We start from the raw sequence: 26,006 nt of genomic DNA on the forward strand, positions 1-26,006 counted from the left end.
AAGAAATAACGAAAAGCTGGGCAACTTTAACCCAAGATCGATATTTCATGCGAACAAAAAGAATCGGAGGCAAGCCACGCAATGGCCAAGATTGCTTGCTGGCTTCATTTTTGTACATGAAACGCCAAATTTAGAAAGCCTACCAAAAAATCAATTTGTTGCAGCAGCAGAGTCTCCTACAAAATACCAAAAGTCAATGGCTCTGAGTCAAGAGTCTCGATGTTTCGATGACGATGATGGAGCTGGGAAGGCGATGGCGAGGGTGCCTCCCCCAGATCGTAACCATAAATTGTTCAAGCGAATGGGATGATATATCCAGCCATGAGTCATGTTTTGCAGGGCAAGTCCCTTGATCCCTGGCCATGTTGCATGTTGCATTCGCTTCGACCTTGATATAGGATGCTGGTCGGCATTCGCAGCTGCTTCCGTCTTGGGTTGCACGCATCGATGCTTATGTAACCGAAAAGTTGAACGACATTGCCCCGATGCCCTTGTGCAATCTGACGACTCTTGGAGTCAACACTCAGAAAACTTGGCAAGTCTTTAGGACCAGAAATACTTCATTTCATTCTTAAAGTGACTTTATAAACTTTCAGATTTTTTTGAATATTTGAAGTTCATTTTAAATATATTTTTTATACTCATTTTTTTATCATATATTTTTCCATGTGTCCAACATATTTGTGGTTAGCAAAAATAAATCAACTATGCAGTCCAGCCCAGCGATGTTCTCTGGGCATTCCCGGACGTATCTTTCGACTTCATTGCTGGCATGCTCCCCAAAATTGTCTTGATTAAAAAACGCCCTAGTAATCCTTTAATGTCAGGCTGCTGTTGAAAGGAGAATCTTTTTCTCGTTTCGGTTGGAGGGCTGGCCTAAAGTGAAAGGCAAAAACGGATGCGTCACAGATGCAGATGCGTAGATACATTTACATCCGCTTACAGAATGACACTGCCGGGTTTAACAAGCTGGGATGCTTGAATATGAATTCCTAATTATTTTATAAAATTCTTATGAAATTTTCAAAGAGTTGTCGAGAATTTGAGAAAACGTGGCTACAATTACTTCTTTTTGAACTTCTGGCAGATAATAAATTGCTTGACGAACCAATTTGCTGTGATGTCACTCTTGGAGTTTCATTAAAAATGCATTAGTCACAACTATATTAATCAGAAGAATAGCAGGCCTATGAACAGAGCGGACCCAGCTATCGCTAATCCGCCGCCCAGTTAGTATTTGGTCATCATTCAATTCGTGAGAAATTCACGAGAGTGGTCAAGAATTCGCGGCCAATTAAATTTTAAAATAATGGAAAGACAAATGACGGGTCCGAGATGACAGGCCGCAATTGTCTTGGGCATTTGGCCAGACACCTAACACGCTCGGCCATCTTATCAGTATGATATCAGACACCAAGAACTTGTTTCAGCCTTTTGGCCAAGGTAGAGGTTTAGTAGCAGCTGCCAACGAACATAACCAAATAATTTGCATACAAATTGTGGCCGAACACAGAGAACATTAAAACATCATGTATCCACTGCCAAACTGTGTGTGTTTCTTTGTGGACAACTTAGGGGGCGGGCCAAGTGCCAAGGTGAGACATGGTCAGACAAAACTGCAAACAAATTTCCTTCACCTTGTTGCAATCAATCAATACCCACTTGTCTCGTTGACTGTCAACACCCAGCGAAATTTATCTGTTTCCTCCGAGCAACTTTGATTTCTCACTTCCGTTTCAATTGGCCAGATATTTTGAGATACACTTTAACCGATGCCTATGTCGGTTATTTGCCTAAGCCTGTTAAATATTTATTTCGAGGCAACTGAGCCTTAAAACTATAAATATTTATTAACTTAAAAGCGAGGCATTTGTTTGAATTATGACACCAAATTAAGGCAACTCGAAACTGACCCCCGACTTTAAGTTGTTTCAAGTTTAGTGTCCTAACTTTCAAGATTCAATGGCAAGAAGTTCAATGATTGTTTACAAAAGTTAAAGATTTGATTCCATCTTTAATCTCAAATAGCTCTCAAATACCGCACCCGCTCATTTAGATTTTATGTCTTTTGCGATTTATCGGAATATAATGCGGCTAGTCACATATTTTTAGTGTTGGCCAGGAAATACAAGCCCAAAATCACCTTAAAATGGAATTAAGCTGAGGCGAAATAAAAGCAGTGGCATTGAGCCTTCGCACAAATAAAAACAAACATTAATCTTAACTAAAGTAAAGAGGAGTACCAAATTAAGCAACATTTTAGCGGCCCAAGAAGTTGATATATTTGCCCAGCTCAGGTGTCACATTTTGATATTAATGGGGAGCAGAGAAACAAAATCACATAAAATACAATCCAACACCAAACATTTACGATCTATTTCGAGGGGGAAAAATAAAAATTAGCATAGAAATAATTCAATTAGGCAACTTTTGGTCCATTCTCATATTCGTCATTAGCACACAAAGCTCACTTTAAATCGGATCATAAAAAATCAGTCTGAATCTTGAAAAAATATAAGGAACAAATAAATCGAATTTGATTTGAAAAAAACCCCTAATCAAGAACAAATTCAAGCAACTGAACTTTTACGATAGGCGAACGAGAACCAAACCACATTCTCTATTTGATTTTTTGTGATTTTAATCAAATGTTCGTTTGGTAGCTTGTTTTGTTTGCCAAAATATTGCTGATTTGATTCGGGCGAAATGTGTGCGCATAAATTTGAATTTGAAATCAATTTAGTGCGGTTTTGAGAGCGCGACACGATCCGAGCGTATTTCCATAGCATACTATAGAGTGTTAATGGCACTTTTCTTTCTCGAATACCTCTCAGACTAGTTTCTTATCTGAAAGTGTTATATTAGTGTCTTTTACATAAAAGTTATGGCATTGTCTCCAGTTCGATCTGCAGCCCCCGAGACTCAAATCTTCTCAGTTTCGGAGCATATCTAATGATCTGTTGGCTCAGCACACTATTTTTATGGCGCAAATGTTGCAGGTCCGGCTTGGTGGGGCCATTTGAATGATAATATCTATCGGGTCGACAGAATTATGGTCAGCCAGAGGATACTGGTTATGCTGTGATATAATATTCTATAATAACTAAGCATCGCGTTAAGCTAAAAGCCACCAAACTGTCTCACTCGACGCGCCCTGCCACGTTCATCTATTTTGGGTAACTGTGTGAAGTTCAAGGAACTTGCTGACGCACAACCCGTCGTATACTTATTCTAAAGGTGGTGTCAATTTTGAGGTGAGATTGAGAATGGTCTAATCTGCGGGTGGTCTGCTCAAGCTGGTGATTTATTTTTGGGAATGAATTGGAAAACTGGCATGTAAAACATGATGATTTCATTATGAGGAGCAACAAAAGTTTTTATTCACAAAAATATTGAAAAGAAAACATCGAAAAGCGATAATCTGCTTAATGGGCTTTTACTTTCAACGAAAGTCGTCGCAAACAATAACCAGACAAATTCTCAATTTCTAAAGAAAGACTTTTACTTTTCGTTTAGCAAGAACTTTCATCGAACTTTTCGATTTTTATAAAATTTGCATAAGCTTTGGGGAATGTATGTAGATATAATTACTGGCCTTCAAATATGGCCATCTTCTATATATTTTCGTGTTTGAAAAAAAAGGTGTGGTCCCATTAAGTATACAAAAAATCTTCTAACAATCTTTCCGCTTTCGCTTCGCCAGTTAGAACAAGCCAGACAATGGGTTTCATTCAACTCCATAAAGAAATGTTTCAACTTTTCGATTGCATATTCATGATGCAAACTTGCTTTATTTTTTTTTTTGCACACTATCCGATCCTTATGAAACTTTTATAAGCATGCTAATCTCGTTTCGAGATACAAACGTACGTACTAAAAATACCCAAAAACAAGAATTTAGATAAATTCCTCATTAATTACTAACGTCAGCAAAACTACAGGCCAACATTGAAACAAACCGATCAAGTTTATTTGGACAGTCCTGTACAAGCTTTAAAATGTCTACCTAATCGTTCGAGATCAGAATACCAGAAAGGAGAGCATTTAAATTTTGATGAAGCCCATAAAGCTGGACAAGTTAATCTAGCAGAAGTCGTTTCCAATGCTTAATACCAATTTGTGTAAAGCGTCATAAAAGATGTTCTATTTTGAAAATAAAATAAAAACGGTCGAGTGTCCATTAAGTTTTAATGAGCCAGGGCCCGGGCTTGGAGTCCGGACTAAACTTGACCTTCACAAACTCAATCAATATTTATAGATTTTAACAAAATAACCGACAATAACATCAGAAGATAAAAAGAGTGGATTTGAGGAAAGTTTGCGTGTGGCAAATAGTAATCAATCTAATGGCCCAGCCATAGCTTATTTATTATAAACAGTTTATTTTTGAGACCTTTGCGTAATCGCAGGCGCAACTCTCGGTTTCGATTTGAGGTTTTCTTCTCCCCCGAAAACCAAAATACCAAATATATCTTCGGTAACTTTTAATTTCAATAGTTTGGAGCGTTCATTGACGCTCCGTTTGATTGAAAATATTATGCAAAATGCTTCATTGTGGCCAAAGCGATGGCAATTAATCTTTGGCCAGCGCCTAAGAACAGGTATATTGCCTTTGTTAATGAAGCCTCGTCTCTCGTTTCTCGACTCTGGCTTAAAAATTAACTTCAAATTCTGGTTCTTCGCATCGCGTTGTTCTACTGAATCGTCGTGGCGGAATTTTATGCAAATGGAAAATCTTGAAACCTCTTTAAACAAATTAAGCAGAAATTTATTCGACGTTTCTTTTAATTCCTCCTTTTTATAAAATGTATTTATTTATATTAGTTTTAATTTATTTCCCCCCGCATAAGCATAAATGTTTGAATTATTATATAAAAAACATATAATTTTTGAATAATTTCCGATCATGCTAATTTCCCATGAACATTTTTAATTACTCTGTCTCTCTTAAATCAAATATAATCAACAAACTGCTCCAAAGGGGGATTTCGAATTTGCACGTCAATCAAAAATCCGAAGAACCCTGAGCAAGAAGCTCGACAGTTTTCTCACAGAATCGGTTTGTTTAAGCCAAGTTGCTTCTACTTCCAAGTTCTTAATCCGTTCCGTGTAATAATTGAAGTAAGCGGATTTATTCTGTCAGGCTAACGGCGTGTGAGGTCACGGGGGAATGGGAATGGATGCATAAAGATGTTCCTTCCCTCTCGATATGGTGGCCATAATGAAATCCGTAAATAAATTTGGCGTTTAGCACATATTTTTGTGCAGTTTTTTGCCAAGGCCGTTCGACTGAGTCAATCGAGTCATGGGGCAGGCATCCGGTTTAAATCAAATTCAGTTCGTGCTAATCAGATCTGTACCGAATCTTTTAATCCATCCATCAATCCAAACTATTTTCAGTCAGATTTCACGCTTCAGCAAGTCCTCCTTCATCTCGAAAATATCCATTTTTATTTCAGTCTCTTCCCTGACTGCCATTACGACCTGCCATGTCGGGTCACAAATGTGTAGGCGGGGACATTTCAGATGATTCACATTTCTCACCGCCTGTTTTGCTAATTATGCCTTTATAAGCCAGATAAATTAATATATTTCATTTTGTTATGGTTACCATTTAAAAGACTTTTTAAGTGCTAGCCCGAGTCGGGCACCATCTTGTTGACAAAATGATCTAATACTCTTGTGAGTTTTTGAAAGGCCGGTGGCCGAAAGCCTTCGGCTCTCAAATATTGATATCGATTTTTAAAACTGTGTAATTAATCAAGTAAACTTTGTGGGACTTAAGACATAAAAGTGACCTCGTCAAAGATAAAATAATTTAGTGATTTATATTTAATCGTTTATACTAAGTGGTGGCTAGTCTTAAACTTAATTAATTTGGTAATAGTTTTCGTTTTAGAAAAACACATTTTATTAGACCGTTTATGTTCCATATTAAAAGTATTTCATATGTTATTGTTTAATAATGTAATCAACCTTGAACTTTTACAGCATTTATTAAATGATTATGTCCCCACCACTTCATTTTAAAACCTTATTAATTATTCATTCAAAAATGAAATTAGATTTAGAGATACACTCGATTACTCCGGAAAAACTGGGAATAATATCATCAAAAGGCGTCTTTAAATATTAAACAACCTTGTTTTCCATAAAAGAAAATCCCCCATATGATTAGGGTGATGGGTGTCCTAATACACCATTCCTTTATTATTCACCCGTCAATTATGAATAATCCAACAAAAAAAGCTGACTTCGTAATCGTAGTAGGCCTGACACGCGGCGCAGCCCACCATCTGTTGGCATATCAATTGTTACTCCAGTGAACCGATCCATATCCGACCGAGGCGACCCATTGCCTCAGCGACCGGCTTACAAAAGACGACAATAAAAAGTTTACCCGCTTCGGATGCAGGCGCCATGGGAAAAGTCGAATGCACCGCTGCGACTTGGGAGCAGATTCATTGTTTGGGTTAGGTGCCGTCTCGGCTTAGACCCAAGATTGCCTTGAACTCGCACAAAAGATGCAAGGCACCACTCATATATGTTGTATACAATAAAAACTTTATTTTTCTTCGCTTTAGCTAAAAAGGTCGTTTGTACATAATACAAATGTTACAAATATGATTGTATATGGGGTAAAAAGATTCTTGTTTTGCTTCTAATACATTGCTTGGTTTAGAATATGTTACAAATTGACGATTTTGTAAAGCATTGTGCAAAAGTTTGATAAATATTAATACAGATCTAGTTGCCTTTAAAAGAAGGCAACGCGTTTTGAATTTTAAAATGTATAAAACGGAATGTTTCGTTAATTCTTAAGCTTAATGGACGTATTTCGCTTAGCTTTCGCTGTGTCACTTAACTAAGGCACTAGCTTACCAGAAGTTTATGCAATCCAATGTGTGGAGGGAATTGTCGCAGGTCAGTCGATCAGGTCTCTAACAATAATTTTTTTAGGCACTATAAACTATACCCAAATACAGTTCTCTCTAATTAAGGCACGGGTGAAAGATTTCGTTGCTAGTTCCGACCACCCTGCGACTTTACAACAAAAAAATATAAAACTACAATTGTTTGGGGGGTGGCGTCGGTTGTCTCTGGGCGTTAATTGAGCGAAAATCATTATGCAAATCTAGCTGTATACTCTACAAACGTGAGTCATTTGGTTGAGCGTATCATTTCATATTTGTCTTGTGCGGAAACGTGATTCTTTTCGGGAAAACATTCAGTCTTCGTTTGGAACTATTCTGGTCGATTGGATGGATGAATTGTAAGTACCAAAAACTGAAAGCTTACGATGCGGTGTGTCGATTCGGTAAATTGCATAAACTTGATTAATCTACAAACTACATACAGACGAACTTCTCCATTACAAAGGCGTTACAAGAATTTTCACCATAATTTTTACATTGAAATTTACATTGAATTTTGATATGTCGTTTCTTGTAAGATAAATTTTATGGACTATTTAGCTCTAATAATTATGTAAAAATATCTATGAAAATTATTGGAACTCTTTTCGCCATTATTCGCCGACAAATAGGGACGGAATACGCTTTTTAGTAAGTCAGCGGTACTATTAGATGAGTACTTTGTTTAAATTTGATTTTAAAATGTTTGTCTTTTGACTATTCGACTTGGAGAAGTTTGACTGTAATTATTGGGGTGAGAATTCTTCGTGGGACGGAATGTTTTTTGTTAGTTTCTTCTGAATGTGTTTTTCCTTAGTGCATGTGTGTCAGCGACTGCAAGAGACAAAGAGGAAGGTTAAGCGATTGGCCGTGACTTGGATACTTTTCGTACTCACCCTAGGCGACTATCCGCGCACCAACTCGAATCGCGTCTGCGACTCTTTGAACTGCAATCGCTTCCTTCGCTGGACATGGGCTTCGCTAAGGAACAAAGTGGCCGCCACCAGGGTGAAGACAGTGCCCACGCACGCGAGGACGAAGGACCAGCCAAACCAGTTGTTCGCGTGCTCGGGCATCCAGCCGTTCCGATTGCCAAAGCAAGCAAACACAATGACTGCTATGGCTGCACTTACGCCAGAACCGAGAAGTACATACCCCACGGATAGGATCAAGGTTATAAAGTACTTCTGATCTGGGCCAGCGCACAGGAAGTACACCAGGACACCAATAGCGCTGAGAAGCATTCCAATAAAGGCCAGGGTGTAGAAGAACTGAGTGGCAATCATAAAAGCTGGCAACAGGAAGCCTCGGATCTCGTCGTAGCCCGTGGTGAAGGGATCGTAGACCCAACGACATCCCACGAAGAACCTCCGCTGGCTGTTATCGTTCACATCCCGCAACGAACGGAAGCAGTTCACCCAAAGCCCCAGCCGGTCCAGCTTGGCTCCTGTGATGCGGTAATCGCTGACCAGCCAGCTGGGCGTAGCAAAGGCGATCACAATGAAGGCAAAGGCGAACACGAAGACGCCAACGCCACAACTTCCGGACAGGGTGTGGCGCTTCATGTTGACGGTATGTTGGTTGGTGGGAAGGTGCTCCTGGGAATCCTCGCGTTCAAATTGAGACGCCTTTTGCATGCTTTGATTTAAAAATGGAAATTTTGATGATTTCCTTGGGAAATGTTTGTTTGGCTGTTGACTTTGGGTGTGGACTGACAATCGGAATTCTTAAGCTGGCTATCGATAGAGCTCAGGGCTGCCTGCGTAGTCGGGCTTAGTCAGCAGACGGCAACTCTGTTTTGAGCTCCTCTGCCGGCCGCTTGGGTGCGCCACCTAAACTGTCAATAGCAATTTGAATATTTTTATATTTATTTTTCAAATACACTTAAAATATAAACGGAAACACAAATTCTGTAAATATAATATATATTTCCAATATAGTCTTTTTTAAAACTTAGATTTAAAAGGCCTGTCCATTGTAAATGCTAAATGTGCGTCGTGATAATCTGGAAGACAATTCCCCGTGTTTGAAATTCCATCTTAGTTAAGAGCCGCCACCGCCTTGTGGGCGGCATCATCCAAGTCGCTGGCCGTCTGAATGGGCAGACCGGAATTCTTGAGGATTTCACGAGCCTGATTCACATTGGTTCCCTCCAACCGGACGACGAGTGGAACATTCAGTTTCAGTTTCTTAGAAGCAGCTACAATTCCATTGGCAATGGTAGCGCAGTTCACAATGCCACCAAAAACATTGACCAGGATTCCCTTGACCTTCGGATCGGAAGTTAGAATCTCAAAGGCCTTGGCCACCTGATCCTCCTTGACGCCGCCGCCCACATCCAAGAAGTTAGCTGGCTCACCCCCATTCAACTTGATAATATCCATGGTGGCCATGGCCAATCCGGCGCCATTCACCAGGCATCCAATGTTTCCATCCATCGCCACATAGTTTAGATTGTATTTGGAGGCCTCTACTTCGCGGGGATCGGATTCCTCTTCGGTGATATCCATATTGAAGATGTCCTTCTGCCGAAACTGGGCGTTGTCATCGAAGTTCAGCTTGGCATCTACAGAGATCACTTCTCCTTTGTCTGTCTCGGCAAGGGGATTGATCTCAATCTGCACAGCATCTACCGCCTTGAAGAGGGTATAGAGTTTCTGGATTTCGTCGGCACATCGCTTGACAGCATCACCCTTGAACTCCAAGAACTTGGCCACTTCAATGAGCGTTGCTTCCGGAATGGGTTTGTCAATGTTGAGCGGAACAGTCTTGATTTTTTCCGGGGTTTCTTCTGCCACTGCTTCGATATCCATACCTCCGGCCGGGGAAGCAATCAGAACAGGTCCCATATGCTCGCGATCCAGCAAGATGCACAGATAAGTTTCGCGGGTGATGTTGACACTGCGGGCCACCATGACCTTGTTGACCAGAATTCCAGATTTGGGCGTCTGTTTGGTTATCAGTCTGTTGCCTATCATCTTGTGGCTGAGCGAAAGCACCTCGCTCTTGCTGCCGAAAGTAAAATCAATTACAATAATAAATAGGCTTATCAGTTGTTTTTGGGGGGTATATTCTGGTTTTCACGAAATACTCTCATTTCCACGATAATACCGATACGATTAATATATTTATATACGTATATTAAATCGATTTTACTAATTCAGAGATACGGAAAACCAGAACCTCACCACTTTTTATCTTACTCTGAGGTGATATGCACGCCGCCTTTGAAGCCATTATCGAAAGTTCCCTTGCCACGCCCCCCGGCGAGTATCTGCGCCTTGACCACATATTCCGGGCACTCTATAAAAAAGCATTTAACATCAATTAGCCAAAGATTACATAAACACCGGCATGGCCTCTTGCTTACCAAAACTTTTCACCACATCTGCATCTGCTTTGGAGTTGTCCAGGACCTTGAACTGCTGAATTGCTACCCCATACTTCTGGAGGAGATCTTTGCTCTGGAACTCCAAGAGATTCAGATGGCGGACTGGCACCTGAACATTGTAAGATAAACAAAGAGAAGACAAAGGTCAAAACCACTTCTCCACTCCGAAGAGTTAAACATATGCCAGAGGGGAAACCTTATGAGTGATTTTGTGCACTGTGGCGGCTGCTTTCATCAAAAACGACATCTTTGATATTCTCCGGAGGTGTCTTGCTTTCTATAATTGACTTATGAATTTATTTGTGTGCCCCAGCCCACTATATAAGCAATAATTGTTTCAAAAAACAACCGAAAATCGCCGCCGCCGCACGTTGCTTATCACAAATTAGTGCGACCGTAGGATTACAAAATGGGCATACCATGAATTATAGAAGTCAGAAGGGCGGGACAGTTTAAATTTTGTTGACTGGGTACCCTATATCTATATTAATTCATTTATATATTATTACTTTGAAACATTGTCTTCAAGGCCTAGAACTTACTAAAAAGTAATAGTTAAAATCTTCTATTTTTCTACTTCTATCAAAATAAAATCAAATCAAATAGTTTTTATGTCCATACAGAATCATTCAATGATGTAATAAAACTAAATTAATAATTATCCATATGCTGTATATATTAAATAAACTAAAACACCAAATTAAATATTTTAAATGTTTTTTTAAATTATTAAAAGAAACCTTTGCTAAAGGAAATATCGATAAATTATAATTTTTGTTCAACAACCCTGGGAGAAACAGCTGATGTTGTGTACTTTTTACTCATTCTTTTGGATACCAGAGAATGAACACTGCGGGCCATACACATACACATATTTTAGATGTCCAACCTGAGTGAGAAGGAAGCCGCAGCCATCATGTCGCCATCCATGGAGCAAGCACAATCCCTGCCACTTCCCCAGATCCCAGTAACCACCTCAGTGTCCTGCTGCTTTGTCCTGGCAGTGCTCTACGTGGGAAGCCTCTACATTTGGAGCACCAAACACAACCGGGATCACCCCTCGACGATCAAGCGAAGATTCGCCAGCGTTTCTGTTGTTATGTTGATTGCCCCGATATTCGTTTACTTCTTTTCCTCGCCGGAACTCCTCAACCGAGAGCCATTTTTCAAACTTCTGGGTTTCCGGATCGAAGGACTCTGGCAGGCAGTACTGATACCATATGCCCTCACGGTGCTACTCTTCCTGGGGCCTATTTTCGTTAACATGCAAAACGAGTCCGTACGGTCCTACTTTGGTTTGTTATTGTGTTTGTCTTTCCAAAGAGAATTCGTAAAAAACCTTTTAATTTAGATGTGGACTACTGGCGAGGATCTTTTAGCAGTATAATCTGGGTACGCAACCATATAATGGCACCACTAACCGAGGAGTTTGTGTTTCGGGCTTGCATGATGCCTCTTATCCTGCAGAGCTTCCCACCTGTGGCGGCGGTATTCATAACACCTCTCTTTTTTGGCGTCGCCCATCTGCATCACATCGCCGAGCGTCTGAGCCTGGGAGTCGAACTGAGTACAGCACTGCTAATCGGATTGTTCCAGTTTATTTATACCACATTGTTTGGATTCTATTCCGCATTTCTGTTTGCTCGTACTGGCCATGTGGTGGCTCCGTTTTTAGTCCATGCGTTTTGTAACCACATGGGTCTGCCAGATCTTCAGGATCTGTGGCAGCAGGACCTGTGGCGTCGAGTAATAGCCATTGTACTATATATAGTTGGATTTGTAGGCTGGATATTGGTGTTGCCTTTGGCTACCGATCCTGCCATATACCGCAACACTCTATATTGGAACGTATAGATCGCTCAGGAGAGTTGTAGCTAAATTATTGTTTGTTTATCAACCGTTGCCATATAGCCAGTTTTATGGATGTCTCTTTGATTTCTCAAATTCTTCACGCCAAGTTAATTATAGCATATCAAAATATAATGACTGGAACTATCCATTAATAGATCTATGGATTCCGCAGAATGTCTTCCGTTCAATTTTATCACACTTAACTAGCAACAATACCGTTTTCGTAGTTTCCTAAGTGAATTTATGTGGGAAAACAATAGTTTTCAATACCAGATTTAATATAAATAAAGCTGAGATGTACTTAAACTATAGTCCCTACTTTGAAGCCTTATCTACGTTGGTTGATACCCAATATTCCTAATAGTTTCTTATCTAGTGCTTAGATAAGGTGGTTGAATGTCTGTATATGGAACATAATTGATATATCCATATTATGTAGAAACAATTAAATACCTAAAGGGAGTCCTATTATACAATTATTATACATTTATTATGTCTAAAGTTCTAAAATTTTAAATTTTTAAAAGAGGCGGGAGAATTTATGCAATTTAAAGGAAACACCAACATCAGGGAATTCCCACAGATGGCGCTGCAAAGCTTACTCTGCTGGTTTTTATCGAACCTTGTCCACCTCTAGCTCACAATGTTTAGAGATTTTGGCATTAATTTTTACAACTGACCTAAAATAAGGAATCCTGCCGAGATCTGTCCCAATCCCACGCATTGCCAGCCTACATGGACAGCGTGGACTAGTGGAGCTCTGATTTCCGATATTCAACCGATTTCTGTATTTCCCTGTTATGATCTTTGTTTATTATGTGATAACTCACACGACGCACAACTGAGAGCGACACAGCAGCACAACACCCCAAGGCCAGCGGCAGGAGGACCCGAGAAGAGGTAATACCTATTCCGATCGGTTGTGGCCCCCCACATACCGGGGTGACTCTCTTGGGTCTTTGCCCAGGACAACGGTTGATAGTAATTATAGAATAATTTAACACTCCTCCCTCCCGTTTTGCAGGCCGCCAAAGTCCACGTCAACGTTCGGGACGACGGGGTGTTGATGATACGGATATAATATAGTAAACTACACGCACAAACAAGAGCCCACCCACACCACACCCCGTGGTAGACCGCAGAATGTATTGCCTACAATGCCTGCTGCCCGTACTGCTGATACCGAAGCCCACAAACCCGGCGCTAATGGAGACGCATTTGATGTTTATAGTTCTATACCTCGTCGGATTCTTCTTGGAGCGCAAGCCCTGCACTATCTGCAGCCTAGTCTTCCTCACGGCAGTATCACTGATCTGCTACAGTGGAGTCGGAAACTGTATCTTCTGGGGCAACTGTGAGGGTCACCAGTGCGAGAATGGTTAAGGGGATCCTCCTGCCATCCTTATCTTGATCCAAGCCCTGTAGTCGTAGTCATAGGGAGAGGACAGGGGACATGTGCTAATTATCGTAAATACCATAATATTGAGTTACGTTAGCGTTGTTACAGCTTTACATCCTAGAAACAAAACAAAAATATATTTTAATCGAGAAGGATAATCGGGAATAGAGAATGAAAAGGGATAAGGAAACTTGACTAAATCGAAAATCAGTGATACAAGTGATGAGTGAGTCCGACCAGGAAAAAAGTGTGTGTAGAAATCCGTATTTTGTTTCCATAACCATCCCATAACTCCTTTGGTTATGAATTCAGAGTGTGTGTTTTGTTTTAAAGCTTAGACGAATTTAGTTTTTACGAAACGCTACGAAAATGTATTGTATATCGCCCCACCCAAGCCCTATAAAAGAAAATCAACAGCCCTATTTAACCCACTCGTCAATGCAACTAACGTTTAGTCATATATGTTAATTTACCTAATTATACAATTATATTATAATTATGATTGTAAAGAGGGGGTACTCCTGACATCGGTTGTTTCCCAGTCTTGTGCACATGCAAAAAATGTAAATATAACTTACACTGATCAAAATATAAATAATATACCTAAACTGTAAACGAGAGACAAGCAAAAGGATAATGTAAAAACGATAAATGCGAAAAAAAAAACCATTTACAATAAATATTGTTCGATTTTTGCGAATTTGTATGATTTGAGCCGAAAAAAAAAACGAAAGAATGTCTAAAGGCACAAAAATAAACTTTAAACAATGCTATAAATCCTTTTCATTTTCGATAAGGGGCTTAAAGGATTACCTTAAATTTTTACCAAGTAAAGCATAAAAGTCCGAGAAATAAGACATGACCATTGATTTCCAATTTTCCACAATTTTATTCGTTTCAAAATATGTGTGATATGTAGTATATGTATATATTCATATAAAATGTACATTTTGATGTTGCTGTCGTTTGTTTTGGAATTTGATTATATCAAGATCAGATCAGCTTCAGCTTCGAACTTAATTTACTAACAACTACACAAGAAAATTAATTAATTAAAAATACGATAATAATTTATGTACAAAAATTTCCATCAGATTTATTTGTGTTTCTATGTGAAAACAAAACTGTAGACAATTCAAAAAACTGAAAGTTGAAAAAAAGCACTTGGGGGGGAGGGAAAACTTTCATAATTTTTTACAGAAGACTGTTGTTTTTTTCTTCTGTGTTTGTTGTTGTTGTTGAATCATAAAATATACAAAAATGAAATATAGAAAAAAAAGATTAGAAGATTAGATTTTGGAAGATTTTCTGAAACTTCTTGATTAAGTTTTGGTTTTACATATGTTTTTGTTTTAAGCTGCTTCAATTACAAAACAAATCGAGACGACTCGGTTACAATACAATAGATATTTTGGGTAAAGTTAGGTGACGTGTTGACTCCTTCCTAGTTCTTCTCAATCTCCCCTCTCGTCGAGATTCGATTCGCACAGCAGCAATCACAGGCGTGGTGTTCTTGTTTCTTAAACGGAACGAGGCTGGACGACTGCAATTAGAAGATTTAGGTTCGTTATTTCTTCCTTCATTTAGACTTTTAATGATCGTATTTTTCATTAATTTTTATGAAGGTTTAATTGCCGTTGATTCATTAATAATTCATATTTCTTAGCAATAAATCAATTCATTCACTTAACCAGCAATTACTTAGTAATCTTTAGAGTGATTATCTTTTCAAATCCGAAATAAATTATACTTACAGTGAGGTCGCTGAGACTCCTCGGAGGCAGCGGCGGTGGATCCTCCCTCCAAAGCCTGCATCATGGGCACCGGAATGCGCACGGGCTGGGCCAGACTACGGCCGTAGACCATGCGGCCGAAGGGCACCTGCTGGGGCTGATCGGGCATCGGTGGGGTCATGGTGTCGCGGGGCTGCTCTGGCAGCGGCTGGAGGATCAGACGCTGGATGCGCATCTGAGGCACCTGTTGCTCCTGCTCCTGGCTCTGCTCCTGGTGCTGCTCTGGCTGCGTGGGCTCGGGATGGGATGACTGTTGCTGCTGAGGCTGGGATTCGGTGGTAGCCTGCTCGCCGGAAGAGGAGACATCCTCGTCACTGGCAGTTCCTTCGTTGGAATCAGCACCCTCCTCGGCGGCCAAACGACGCAGCTCGTCGGTGATGCGGTCCTCAGCCATGCGCTGGATGTTTCTCAGATCCTCGGCGGTGATACCAACGCGCTGGAGAGCCATGCCGAAAGGCATTGGCTGGATCTGGATCTGGGGCACCTCACGCTGCTCCTGACGCATCTGCACCTGCATGGGTGGCTGCTGCTGCTCTGGCTGGCGCTGGGCGGGAATCTGGACGGGAACATCATCGGCAACGTGGATTTCGCGGAAGGGCAGCTGCTGCATGTGGATGCGCACGGTCTGGATCTTGGGAATGGGCATCTCCTCAGAGGACTCCATGCGGGGAGCCTGCATCACCTGAGGAGGCATGGGTGGGCGCATGGGCAGGTGCTGGAAGGGAGGAGGCAGCTGGCGGATGATAATGGGTCCCTGCTGCTGCTGCTGGGGCAACTGCTGGTGCATCTGCATCGCTGGTGGCATCATTCTCTGGGGCATGTGGGTCAGCGGCATCTGGTCGGGAATGCGGCCGAAGGGAATGGGCACACGCTGGAAGGGAATGAACATGGGGCGAAGTGGCTCAGCATCCTCATCGGAGTCCTCTTCCTCCTGCTCGCGCTGGCGCTTGGCCTCCTTCTCCTCACGCTCCTTGTCGTCACCGCCGTCGCAGAAAATCGAGATGCGTTCGCCGGTGATGCGGGCCTTCTTGGGATCGGTGGTCAGGTTAACTCCGAAGGGCAGGGCCACAGTCTTGGAGGGCGAGTCGACAATCTCCTCGGCGTGCTTGCGCTCCACAACGCAGTTCATGCGGGATCTGTTAATGGGAACGAATAATTATAAAAAGTCAGATCATTTTTTTACATTTACAATATCCTACTTCTTGTTGTTACGCAGAATGGCAGCAGCCAGGTCGCTCAAGTCCAGCTCGAGCGGCACTTTGCCGGGGAACTTCTGCATCTCATCGGTCTCATCGCTGTCGGAGTAGGAGTTATCCTTATCAGCATCCTGGGAAGCTGATGGGGCAGGTACGGCCTTGCGGCTTTCCGCATCCAGGTTCTGCAGCTCAGATTCATCGCCAGTTCCAGAAGCTCCCAGCAAGGGCTCAGCACGAGGCAGTTCCTAAAAAATATAATTTAAAAATAATACTTTAGAAATTCATCTTTAAAAGCACTGTGCTTAAAAAAAATTGGCCTTCCATGAGTTTTTTACTATAGCCTTCGCAGAGGCTCATAATGGGTATCCAAGTATAGTTTTTTAAGGAGACCGCCAGGAAAAATTAAAAAAACAGGACCCAAATATGGGTTTCCACATTTTGTTGCAGATTTATGGGAAATCGATCCACGAATCTTTTAAGGTACTCCGCTAAAGAATGGGTTGGATATTGGCCAAGCTATAGCCTTCGCAGTGGCTCATATTGGCTTTCCATCCGTATTTTATAATTTTTAAAGGGGACCCCCAGGAAAAATTTGAAAAAAATGGATCCAAAAATGGGTTTTCACATTTTGATGCAGATTTGTGGGAAATCGATCCACGAATCTTTTATGGTACTCCGCTTCAGAATCGGTTGGATATTGGCCAAGCTATAGCCTTCCCAGTGGCTCATATTGGCCTTCCATCCGTATTTTATAGTTTTTGAAGGGGACCCCCAGGAAAAATTAAAAAAAAATGGATCCAAAAATGTGTTTTCATATTTTGATGCAGTTTTGTGGGAAATCGATCCACAAATCTTTTAAGGTACTCCGCTTAAGAATCGGTTGGATATTGGCCAAGCTATAGCCTTCCCAGGTGCTCATATTGGCCTTCCATCCGTATTTTATAATTTTGAAGGGGACCCCCAGGGAAAATTTTGAAAAAAATGGATCCAAAAATGTGTTTTCACATTTTGATGCAGATTTGTGGGAAATTGATCCACGCATATTTTAAGGTACTCCGCTTCAGAATCGGTTGGATATTGGCCAAGCTATAGCCTTCCCAGTGGCTCATATTGGCCTTCCATCCGTATTTTATAGTTTTTGCAGGGGACCCCCAGGAAAAATTTAAAAAAAATGGATCCAAAAATGGTCAAGATTTTATGTGTCATCCAAAATTCTACTTCACCCCCAAATGTAGTCTTAGTTTACCTTATGTCATCCACTAATTTTCCATCTTTTTTGTGAAAATTTAAAAAATTACTCAAAAATTGTTTGGGCCCTCAACTGTAACTGCAATTGGTGACTGTCTGCCGCATTTTGTTTTCGCTGTTTCTGTTTTGTTTTCAACATTTTTTAGCTGGTTTATTGGCCTCCCGCTTCGTGCGCGGAACAATGAGGGAGAAGCCAAGACCTGGTGGCAGTCGGAGCAGTCAATTGCCCGGCGGAGATGTGACCCCAACCTACATACGGGCAGCGAAACCAAAAGTAAAATGCCATCGGAACCAGCACTGATGTTGCTGCTCTGGGTTGAGAAGTCTAAACAAAACGACAAACGAAATTACATAATCACACACATTTAAACAAACGGCTATATCTGTTTGTGTGGATCGTGGCTAAGCATATATACCTCACGCCCAGCCACAATGGCCCCCCATCATAAAACACAGAAACAAACAAACGAAAAATAAATTTAAATCATTTGAAAACCCTCATTAATGCAAGGCAACGAACGTGGGGGAGTTGTTTGGATGGAGTTGGAAATTTAGATGGAGCTAGAGCTAGAGGTAGAGCTGGAGCTGGAGCGATCGCAGTAATTTGGATAATGTTTTATATGTCCGGTTTGTGGATGGCTTATTTTGCAGGTCATCGTGTACTTGACAAAAGAGGTTGACATTGAAAATGGAGACGAGTTCTCTTCGGATTTCCTCTAGATAGTTGAGTTATTTATGTGTTTTTGAAGATTTCATTTTAGAAGTAGGAAGCCTTCGTTAGAGATAGTAAGAGTTGATTCATTAAATTAGTAGCTCTCGTTGATATATAAAATGAGTCATAAGTCACCGATTCACATAAAATAAGATCGATGATCCAGTCTCATTTCGTATAAGCTCCTATTAGCTTTAAAATTATATCCTATAAATTCCTTAAAATTATATTGTTTTAATATTATATTTATGGTTCATACTATGACGAATTTAAAGAAATTCCTTTCACAGTTTCCCCGAAAAACCACATCCAAAGCTATTGAAAACCCGTCTATATGCTGATTTGGCCAATAACCAGTCAAAACTGAGTCAACCTGAGTCATGTGCTCTGCTCCAGGTGACACACAATCTGAAAATTTCACTTTAAAATCATATGTAAGAGGAAAAAAGCAAAAAAATGAAACCGAAACTGAAACCGAACCCGAACCAGTTCAGCAAACAAGTCCGCCGCTCAAATTGATTGTGTGTTTATTTATTTCGTTTTTTTTCTAAGCCTTTTTTTGCTCGTAGTTGGATTTCAAGGCCAGTGGCGGGGACTGGAGATAAGATCTATTATAAAACAATGAGAACATTTGTCTGTCCCTAATTCGTTTTTGGCCGGAGCAGAGACGAGCCAAGAGACAAGACTGGAGTCGCATTAAGATGACAATTAAATGATTACAAATTGAACGCTTTGTGCAATTAAAATGACAGACGGGCAGACAGACAGACCGACGTAGGCATTTATTTTGCAAACTTTTATTTATAGCCCGGCTGACTGACGCACGTCAAGACAGGACGGCCTGCAATTGAAATTCTAGAGGCGGAGCCGGGTAATTTCTTTAGGGAAATCATCCATAAAAAATCAATTTGCTTAGCCAGCATAATAAGTTTTTCATTCGCCTCTCCTCAGACTCAGGCTCAGTCTCTTTCTTTTAATTTTTTTTTTTAGGTAAAGTGGCAAACAATTTTGCACAACAGCAAATAAATTATATTTACGTATGTGGTTGTCCACACACTGGTGTCTTTGTGTCGGTATATTACATAATCGTCAGGCCAAAAACCATTTGCTTTGTCCCAAAAAAAACCAAAGTAAAAAAAATTGAAAGAAAAAAAACGAAAGACTCAAGCGCGCAACTTGCCTTAAATGGCAAACAGTCAACAGCAATGGCCGCAACCACAATGGAACTCCATCGCTCGCCGGTCTTCAGACTCCGGTCTGAAAAGCTGATGGCTTTTTGTTGGATGCCTGGGATGTTTGGCTGAAAGGTTGTTCAGCTGCTTGCTTGGTTATTTGGACGGTGCCAAGCGGCGCCAGCCGGCAAATGAAACCAAATAGAAGAAAAAATTCGCAAAGACCAAAAATGACAGCTAAATTGCATTACGGCTGTTGCAAGAGACAGCCACGTGAGAAGATCTTCATCAGGAAAAGATATCAACTGCGAGGAGGTGTTGAAAATGGCTTAAAAATCTTAAAAACTTTCCATCTTTAATTTCAACTCCTGCATTTCAACAACTGTTTCAACAATAGGTGTTAATATTCGCAATGAAACTCTTCCAGTTGATGGATAAATATTTAAAGTCACAGCAATAACAGTTGTTGATTGGAGTGCTCTCGGCAATAATTGGTAACTTTCACTCTTATTTATTAAAACCAAATCCAATTAACTGCAATCGCTGGCACATATACCGCCGCCATATATCGCATAATAATCTTAATAATAAAAAAAAAAGGTTACTTGAAACTGATCACATAACAGTTGCATTCGCAGTATCAAGGGAACTTGCTTTGAAAATAAATTACTTTCACGATTTTCAGACCATCTCCAGTTGCAACTAGCAACTGTTGCTGATGATCTCTGGCATTTCGGATGCCCCAGCAGCAACAATTGCTGCGCCCACGCCCGCCCCACTGGATTACAAGCATTTTTTTGTTTCTGTTATGTTGTATGTATGTATGTGACTTGCAACATGTTTTGTTTGTGGTAGTTACTACTGTACCGATCGCTGCTTTCACTTTGTCTGCTGGCATTTGATTCGCAATTGTTTGCCACTACTGCTGCTGCTGTGGCTGTGGCTGCTGCTGCTGCTGCTGCTCTTTGGTTATTATGTCGCAAGCTCCAGAGGCAACTCCACCATTTTGGTGTCCACTTAAGCGTCAAATTATGGGAATTTCGCTTGATTGAATTTATCGTTGCATTCACCGAGTTTGATCGCTCATTCGTTTACATAAGTCATTCGGGTTGAACAACCTCATCATAGCATTAAGGCAAATTGCGATTTCTGCAGCATATTAGTGTAATTTGTTTAATTTTGCACTTTCCATATCGACTAATTGAATATTGATGACACAAATGCAGACTCGTTTTTTCGAAAAGTCATTAGTTTTGAGTTATGAGTACTCCCTGCCCAGTCACTCACCATCACTCATAAATACCATAAATCTCTTGATATCCATTGTTTTATGGCGTGGCTATAAAGTTGTTACTTTTTTTTCGCTGTTTAATGACCATTTGGTTACGGTTACATGCGTGAAATTTCTCAAGGAAGCTCACAATTAAACATTTCTGTTACATGCGAATATGCGAAATGGCTTTAATGGCGCTTATTCAATCAATTTCGATCGAATTTGCAAATAGGTGGCAATAGGAAATAGCTTACTGCACCATAAAAAATATATTACTTGTCGAAATTGTTTAATAATTGGTTATTTGAGTTATGGCAGGGTAATTAAAAATGTATTTTAAAGCAAAAAACAGCAAAGCCCATCTGGAACCAGTAATAATATATTTTTGGCTAGTGATTCTTATCTATGAGCTGGCACAAAAACACATTGAAAACGTGGAAAAAGCCATTAAGCTGTCCGGTCCAAAATTCAGCAACTGTTTTCGTTTTTATTTACAAGTTTCTCCTCACGAAATTTTCCTGAAATCCGAAACAGTTGTTACGCCTACATATCACATTTCATGCCAGTATACTAGTGCCTGTCACAAGTCTCCGGTGCCGGGGAACTAATAGCGCGTGCAATCGACCATATTTATGGAAAATTACACCGAACTCCACACGAATAGGTGAATATTTTTCGGCTACCACAGATTGTACCTACATTTTCCGGTAATTATATTTAATTTGCCTTAATATTCGAACTTTTTTGGGAGGGGAGTTCAATCTGTGGCATGTTCAGCCAAACGATGCGAACCATTATTAGCCAACAATATAATTTTTCAACTCACAGTCCAAACGCGATACTAATCTGGCATGGAAGCGGATCATTGAAGCGCAACGGATATAGTATAGGTATAGGATATATGTATTTGTGTGTATATAACTAAATGGGTTCAACTTACCTTGCCCACCTGCTGCAGAGTCTCGAGCATCAGCTCCTTCTCCAACACAGAGTCCAGGGCCTGAACCTGATCGCAGGAGGCCTTGGCCTGCAGATAAGACGAGGCCAGGATGAAGGATCCCAGGACGAAAGAGGACACGATGATCGTGAAAGCGGTGATCTTGGCAATTTTCACCGAATTTGCCTGACGCTTGTAGGCCTGGAAAAAGCAAATAGAAATCGACATTAGCCATGGGGTGTTATATTATAGCTTCATATTACTACGTGCTCTTGTGTCTATGACCTCTCCCTGAGTACTTTTGTTGGGGGTCAGGTAAAAGCGGCGACCTTACTCCACAAAAGTACTCTCAACACGGCCAAGCACGTTTTCCCCTTCAAAAAGGTTCCAAAAGTTTAGTTTTTAGAATGTGCTTTGTGCAGAAAAATGTTGCAATTTAATTAATATAGAAAATCAACCATAAAATTATTAATTTGCATAATTATTCAAATATACTATATATTACAAATGATTTTAAACAAATCGTCTAAGTAATGGTTTTGATAGAAATGTTCGAATTAAATGAGTAATATCTGGCTGATACAGCAATAATAATGGCAGTAGAAGTCAGCATTCAACAGATGCTTTTAAAACCCATTTCTTTTGGCAAAACCATGCCATTGTTTTGACAAATGTTTTGAAAAATAGTTTTAATCCTAACTCCGTCTTAGATCATCGCAAATAGTTGCCTTGTCAGCAGAGTATTTGGCGTGACTAATATTTAAGCTTTCCGCTTAAGGTGCAAAAATTTACAAGTTTATGCAAAAAGCCAAAGAAAAGAAATATCAACAAAAAAGTATAGGTATACGCGCATGAAGTAAAAAATCATTCCGCATTGAGGTCTATGATTGCATAACAGGAAACCCACCGCAAAATTGAGGAAATGACAGAGTCGAGCCCAAGAGAAAACTTAAAAGGCTGAAAACCCAAAAGAGTCTTGGTCTTGGTCTTAGGTTTTTGTTTTTTTTTCATTTGGTGTGGGTGTGGGTGCAGTCAGGTGAGGCCTCTTTTTGGATGTATCCATATCTTTATATATCTGATGGGTATGATGGGTGCGATTGTGTGTGTGTGCAGCGAAATGTGCAATGTTTTTTAACACCTTTACGTGCGTGGCTGGTGTGGCCCCAAAATGCAATTGCGAAAGTGAATTGTGAGTGAGTTACGGTGATCATCATTATCATCATCATCAAGTGAAGTGGAAGTGAATGGATGGATCGTCTGGCACTCTAGTTTATACTCTACTCTACATATTTATGGCTATTTAAAGCCAGCGCTGATGAGGTTTTAATTTTTTCGTGAGGATTTTGTGCAGACAAAAGACTTGAGCGACAAACCTGATGATTAAAGTTAAAAAATCCCATCTGTGGTTGGTTTTGAGTGTCGTGATGGCGTGTGTGCGGGGGATAGAGAAAATTTCATATTGTCAATCACAGTTTCGGGTTCGGGTTCAGTTTTTGTTTATTATTATTATTTTTTTTTGCATTCACAAACGAAAGAAAATCGGTTTTTGTGGTTTTTGTTTCGAGGGTTGTGCACACACACACACAGAAATATACGGATGGAAAAGTACATAAAAACAAGAAAAGACAAAAAAGTTAATGAGATTGTACTGCATCAGAGGGACCGGCAAGGGGTCTCTAAAAAAATACTTGTGAAAAAAACACCTAACACATATGACTTAAAGGTAAATAATGCACAAAAAGGGGAAAGCTTTTGGCCAAGGGTCGCTTTTGTGAAGGCTAAGACTGATTGAGAAACTGATTGATTGATGGCCTGGCCGACTATCGACTGTTGAGTTATTAGAAAGGTCAGGCTATGGGCTTTATACATCATATTCAAGAGATTGGTTTGGATTAATGAATGCATTTTTTAATGCACATAAAAATATATAAAAAGACACATTTCACTGGAAGCAAGTACTTTCAGCAAGCCTGTTATACAACTATATGCCAGGTAAGCCGAAATAGGCAAAAACATGCTAATGGGCTCGTGGGGGAAACCCTCTGCTGAATGGTACCGCTCAAATAATTTTATGGCTGATGCGGATGCTGGTTGTTGAATGTCAAATGATAAATTCAAAATGCAATTGATGCAAATTTTATTTAACCCACACTACCTTACACACATAGACACACACAATCGGACCCAGAGAACTAATAATTTTCCAGTGGTATACTAGATACGTAAGTAAATATGGAATGACTGGGGAAACGAGTTGAACGAGTCAAAGTACTCGGTCGGTCGGTCACAAAAGTACATGGTATATAGTATACACTATATACTATATACAATATCTAATATAAACCGTATTTGTTTAGGTTTTGCGTTATTAGCGTATCGTGACTGAACCATTAGAGCTCTCTGAGATTCGGATTAAGGTGGTTTTCTATTTGTTCAGCCATAATGGAAACACAGATCCATTCACACCTTGCCGAGAATTGCTCGGTGAGGCGTACCAGTATCTTGTATCTTGCAGATACACGGCCATCTCAGGGAAATGTCAACTCGAAAACTCGAAGTGCGATTGTCTAAGCCGCTCACGTTGCATGCAATCTTATTCCCTTGCTGTCAGACAATAATAATTTTTAAAATTGCACATTAATGGGGCTCCGGATCGGGATCGGGGATTGTAAATTGCTTATGCATGCAATGGCGGCTAGCAGACGGCAGCCAGAAGGCTCCCCATTCGGGTGAACATGCAGCTCACGTTTGCGCCTGCGTGCAGACAGATCGCGCATACGCCCTGTGGTACGCAAGCGGATGCAATAACTCCATGGGGTGACCCTGCCATTTTTCTAACCCACTTGGCCGACGGCGGCTGGCCAATCAATGTTGACTAAAAATAACAACAAGATCCACAGCGACCGATTCCAAAGTAGCGCAAATAATTGCCCCTAAAAAATTAGGAATTTGTTTCTTTTTGGGCAATTAGTTGCGCTATTTGTCACAGACCCAGCAAACAAAAATGAGGAGGATGGGTGGCCATTGAGATGGCTTCACTGTACTCACCGGTGGCGGCTCGCTAGCGGTGCTGTAGACCTCGCTAGCCGCATAGTCGGGCTTCATCTGCACGGTAGCCATCGAGACGGTATCCTTCTCGGTCATCTAATAGCACTACAAAAATATTTGGGAATCAGTTACAACTCCTCTGGTGGCAAACAGTTCATATATTTTATATGCACTTTTCTCAGTCACTTGTCACTTTTTATAGTTTTTCAAGGATCTCGATGTTCGTCCACTTACATAGAGGATGTATCCAAAAATGATTTAAAAGTAAAAGGATTGCTTTTTTGAGTAAATCTTATTGCGTTGTATCTGGTTGGTGGTATGTATGGGTTAAGTTGGTTGAAAAAGTTGCCTGACCAACTTTTCTGTTGAGGGGATTTTGGCCTTTGAAAACTTTGGAATACTACGACTTGGTTGCACGACTGCCACTCGCCGTCTGAAGCCACAAACGCGTTTCGTTTCGGATTTTTCTACCAGATTTAAAACTTTTTCGTTGTCGCTGGCAGCGCAGCAGCTGAGCCGTCGACGTCGACCGAGGCAGCTGCAAGATCGGCACGAAAGGTAAAAAACGAACGAGCAGAAGTGCAAACGAACAACAAACAAAAGTTAAACTAAAAACAAAAAATAAAAAAAATAAAAATAAAATGGGCTAAAGCTGGCTGGCTGGCTTACTAACACAAACAAGCTAAAATAAGGGTACAGTGATCACTCAGAAGGTGAAACAGACAAATAAAATAGCCCAAAACATAATGTTGATAGTTTCAAACCTACTCTTTAACTTTAATTTATTGTAAAAACTAAAATTTATCAAGATATACATAGTCCATTCCCTATATCCAACAACTACTGTACCTTCTAAAGCTAAGCTCAGGTAAAAATAATAAGCTTTCGGGCTTGTTAGACTCTCCGAACCAGCTACACACGTGATAGTTGTATTTTTCGGACAATTAGCCGATCCCGAATTGAGTTTAAAAATAAAATTATATTAAATGATTTAATGATTTAAGCACACAACTATTTTTAGAACCTTTGTGGTCGTCTGAACAAGGCTTTTCTTTTTTTTTTTGTCCAACGA

General features: G+C 40.4%; 5 protein-coding genes across 6 annotated transcripts; 2 read left to right on the top strand and 3 right to left on the bottom strand.

Moving 5' to 3' along the window:
- Nucleotides 1-6,543: 6,543 nt before the first annotated feature.
- LOC6493329 lies at nt 6,544-8,655 on the bottom strand. Its single transcript, XM_001957499.4, has 2 exons — nt 7,811-8,655; nt 6,544-7,748 (listed from the first exon to the last, which is right to left on the bottom strand). The coding sequence occupies exon 1, from the start codon at nt 8,549-8,551 to the stop codon at nt 7,820-7,822; it is 732 nt and encodes a 243-aa protein (XP_001957535.1). The 5' UTR covers nt 8,552-8,655; the 3' UTR covers nt 6,544-7,748; nt 7,811-7,819.
- A 167-nt stretch (nt 8,656-8,822) lies between these two features.
- Nucleotides 8,823-10,715, bottom strand: LOC6493328 (succinate--CoA ligase [GDP-forming] subunit beta, mitochondrial). The gene is made up of 4 exons (XM_001957498.4): nt 10,502-10,715; nt 10,285-10,414; nt 10,118-10,217; nt 8,823-9,923 (listed from the first exon to the last, which is right to left on the bottom strand). Exons 1-4 carry the CDS (start codon nt 10,550-10,552, stop codon nt 8,954-8,956), a joined length of 1,251 nt encoding a protein of 416 aa, XP_001957534.1. The 5' UTR covers nt 10,553-10,715; the 3' UTR covers nt 8,823-8,953.
- A 358-nt stretch (nt 10,716-11,073) lies between these two features.
- On the top strand, nt 11,074-14,583 carry LOC6506617 (CAAX prenyl protease 2). Its single transcript, XM_001957497.4, has 3 exons — nt 11,074-11,600; nt 11,657-13,056; nt 13,181-14,583. The coding sequence occupies exons 1-2, from the start codon at nt 11,186-11,188 to the stop codon at nt 12,157-12,159; spliced, it is 918 nt and encodes a 305-aa protein (XP_001957533.1). The 5' UTR covers nt 11,074-11,185; the 3' UTR covers nt 12,160-13,056; nt 13,181-14,583.
- Nucleotides 13,300-14,583, top strand: LOC6506618 (bladder cancer-associated protein). Its single transcript, XM_044714604.1, has one exon. The coding sequence runs from the start codon at nt 13,300-13,302 to the stop codon at nt 13,537-13,539; it is 240 nt and encodes a 79-aa protein (XP_044570539.1). The 3' UTR covers nt 13,540-14,583.
- Nucleotides 14,421-25,390, bottom strand: LOC6493327 (putative mediator of RNA polymerase II transcription subunit 12). 2 transcript variants are annotated; one of them, XM_001957495.4, is made up of 7 exons: nt 25,169-25,390; nt 24,935-25,039; nt 23,260-23,286; nt 21,890-22,087; nt 16,548-16,789; nt 15,310-16,484; nt 14,421-15,098 (listed from the first exon to the last, which is right to left on the bottom strand). In XM_001957495.4, exons 2-7 carry the CDS (start codon nt 25,028-25,030, stop codon nt 15,076-15,078), a joined length of 1,761 nt encoding a protein of 586 aa, XP_001957531.1. In that variant the 5' UTR covers nt 25,031-25,039; nt 25,169-25,390; the 3' UTR covers nt 14,421-15,075. The 2 variants fall into 2 exon arrangements, with proteins under 2 accessions (XP_001957531.1, XP_014764326.1); XM_014908840.3 differs by lacking the exon at nt 23,260-23,286.
- Nucleotides 25,391-26,006: the final 616 nt, after the last annotated feature.

Source organism: Drosophila ananassae, chromosome 2R (assembly GCF_017639315.1).
Source record: "Drosophila ananassae strain 14024-0371.13 chromosome 2R, ASM1763931v2, whole genome shotgun sequence".
Lineage (NCBI taxonomy): Eukaryota > Metazoa > Arthropoda > Insecta > Diptera > Drosophilidae > Drosophila > Drosophila ananassae.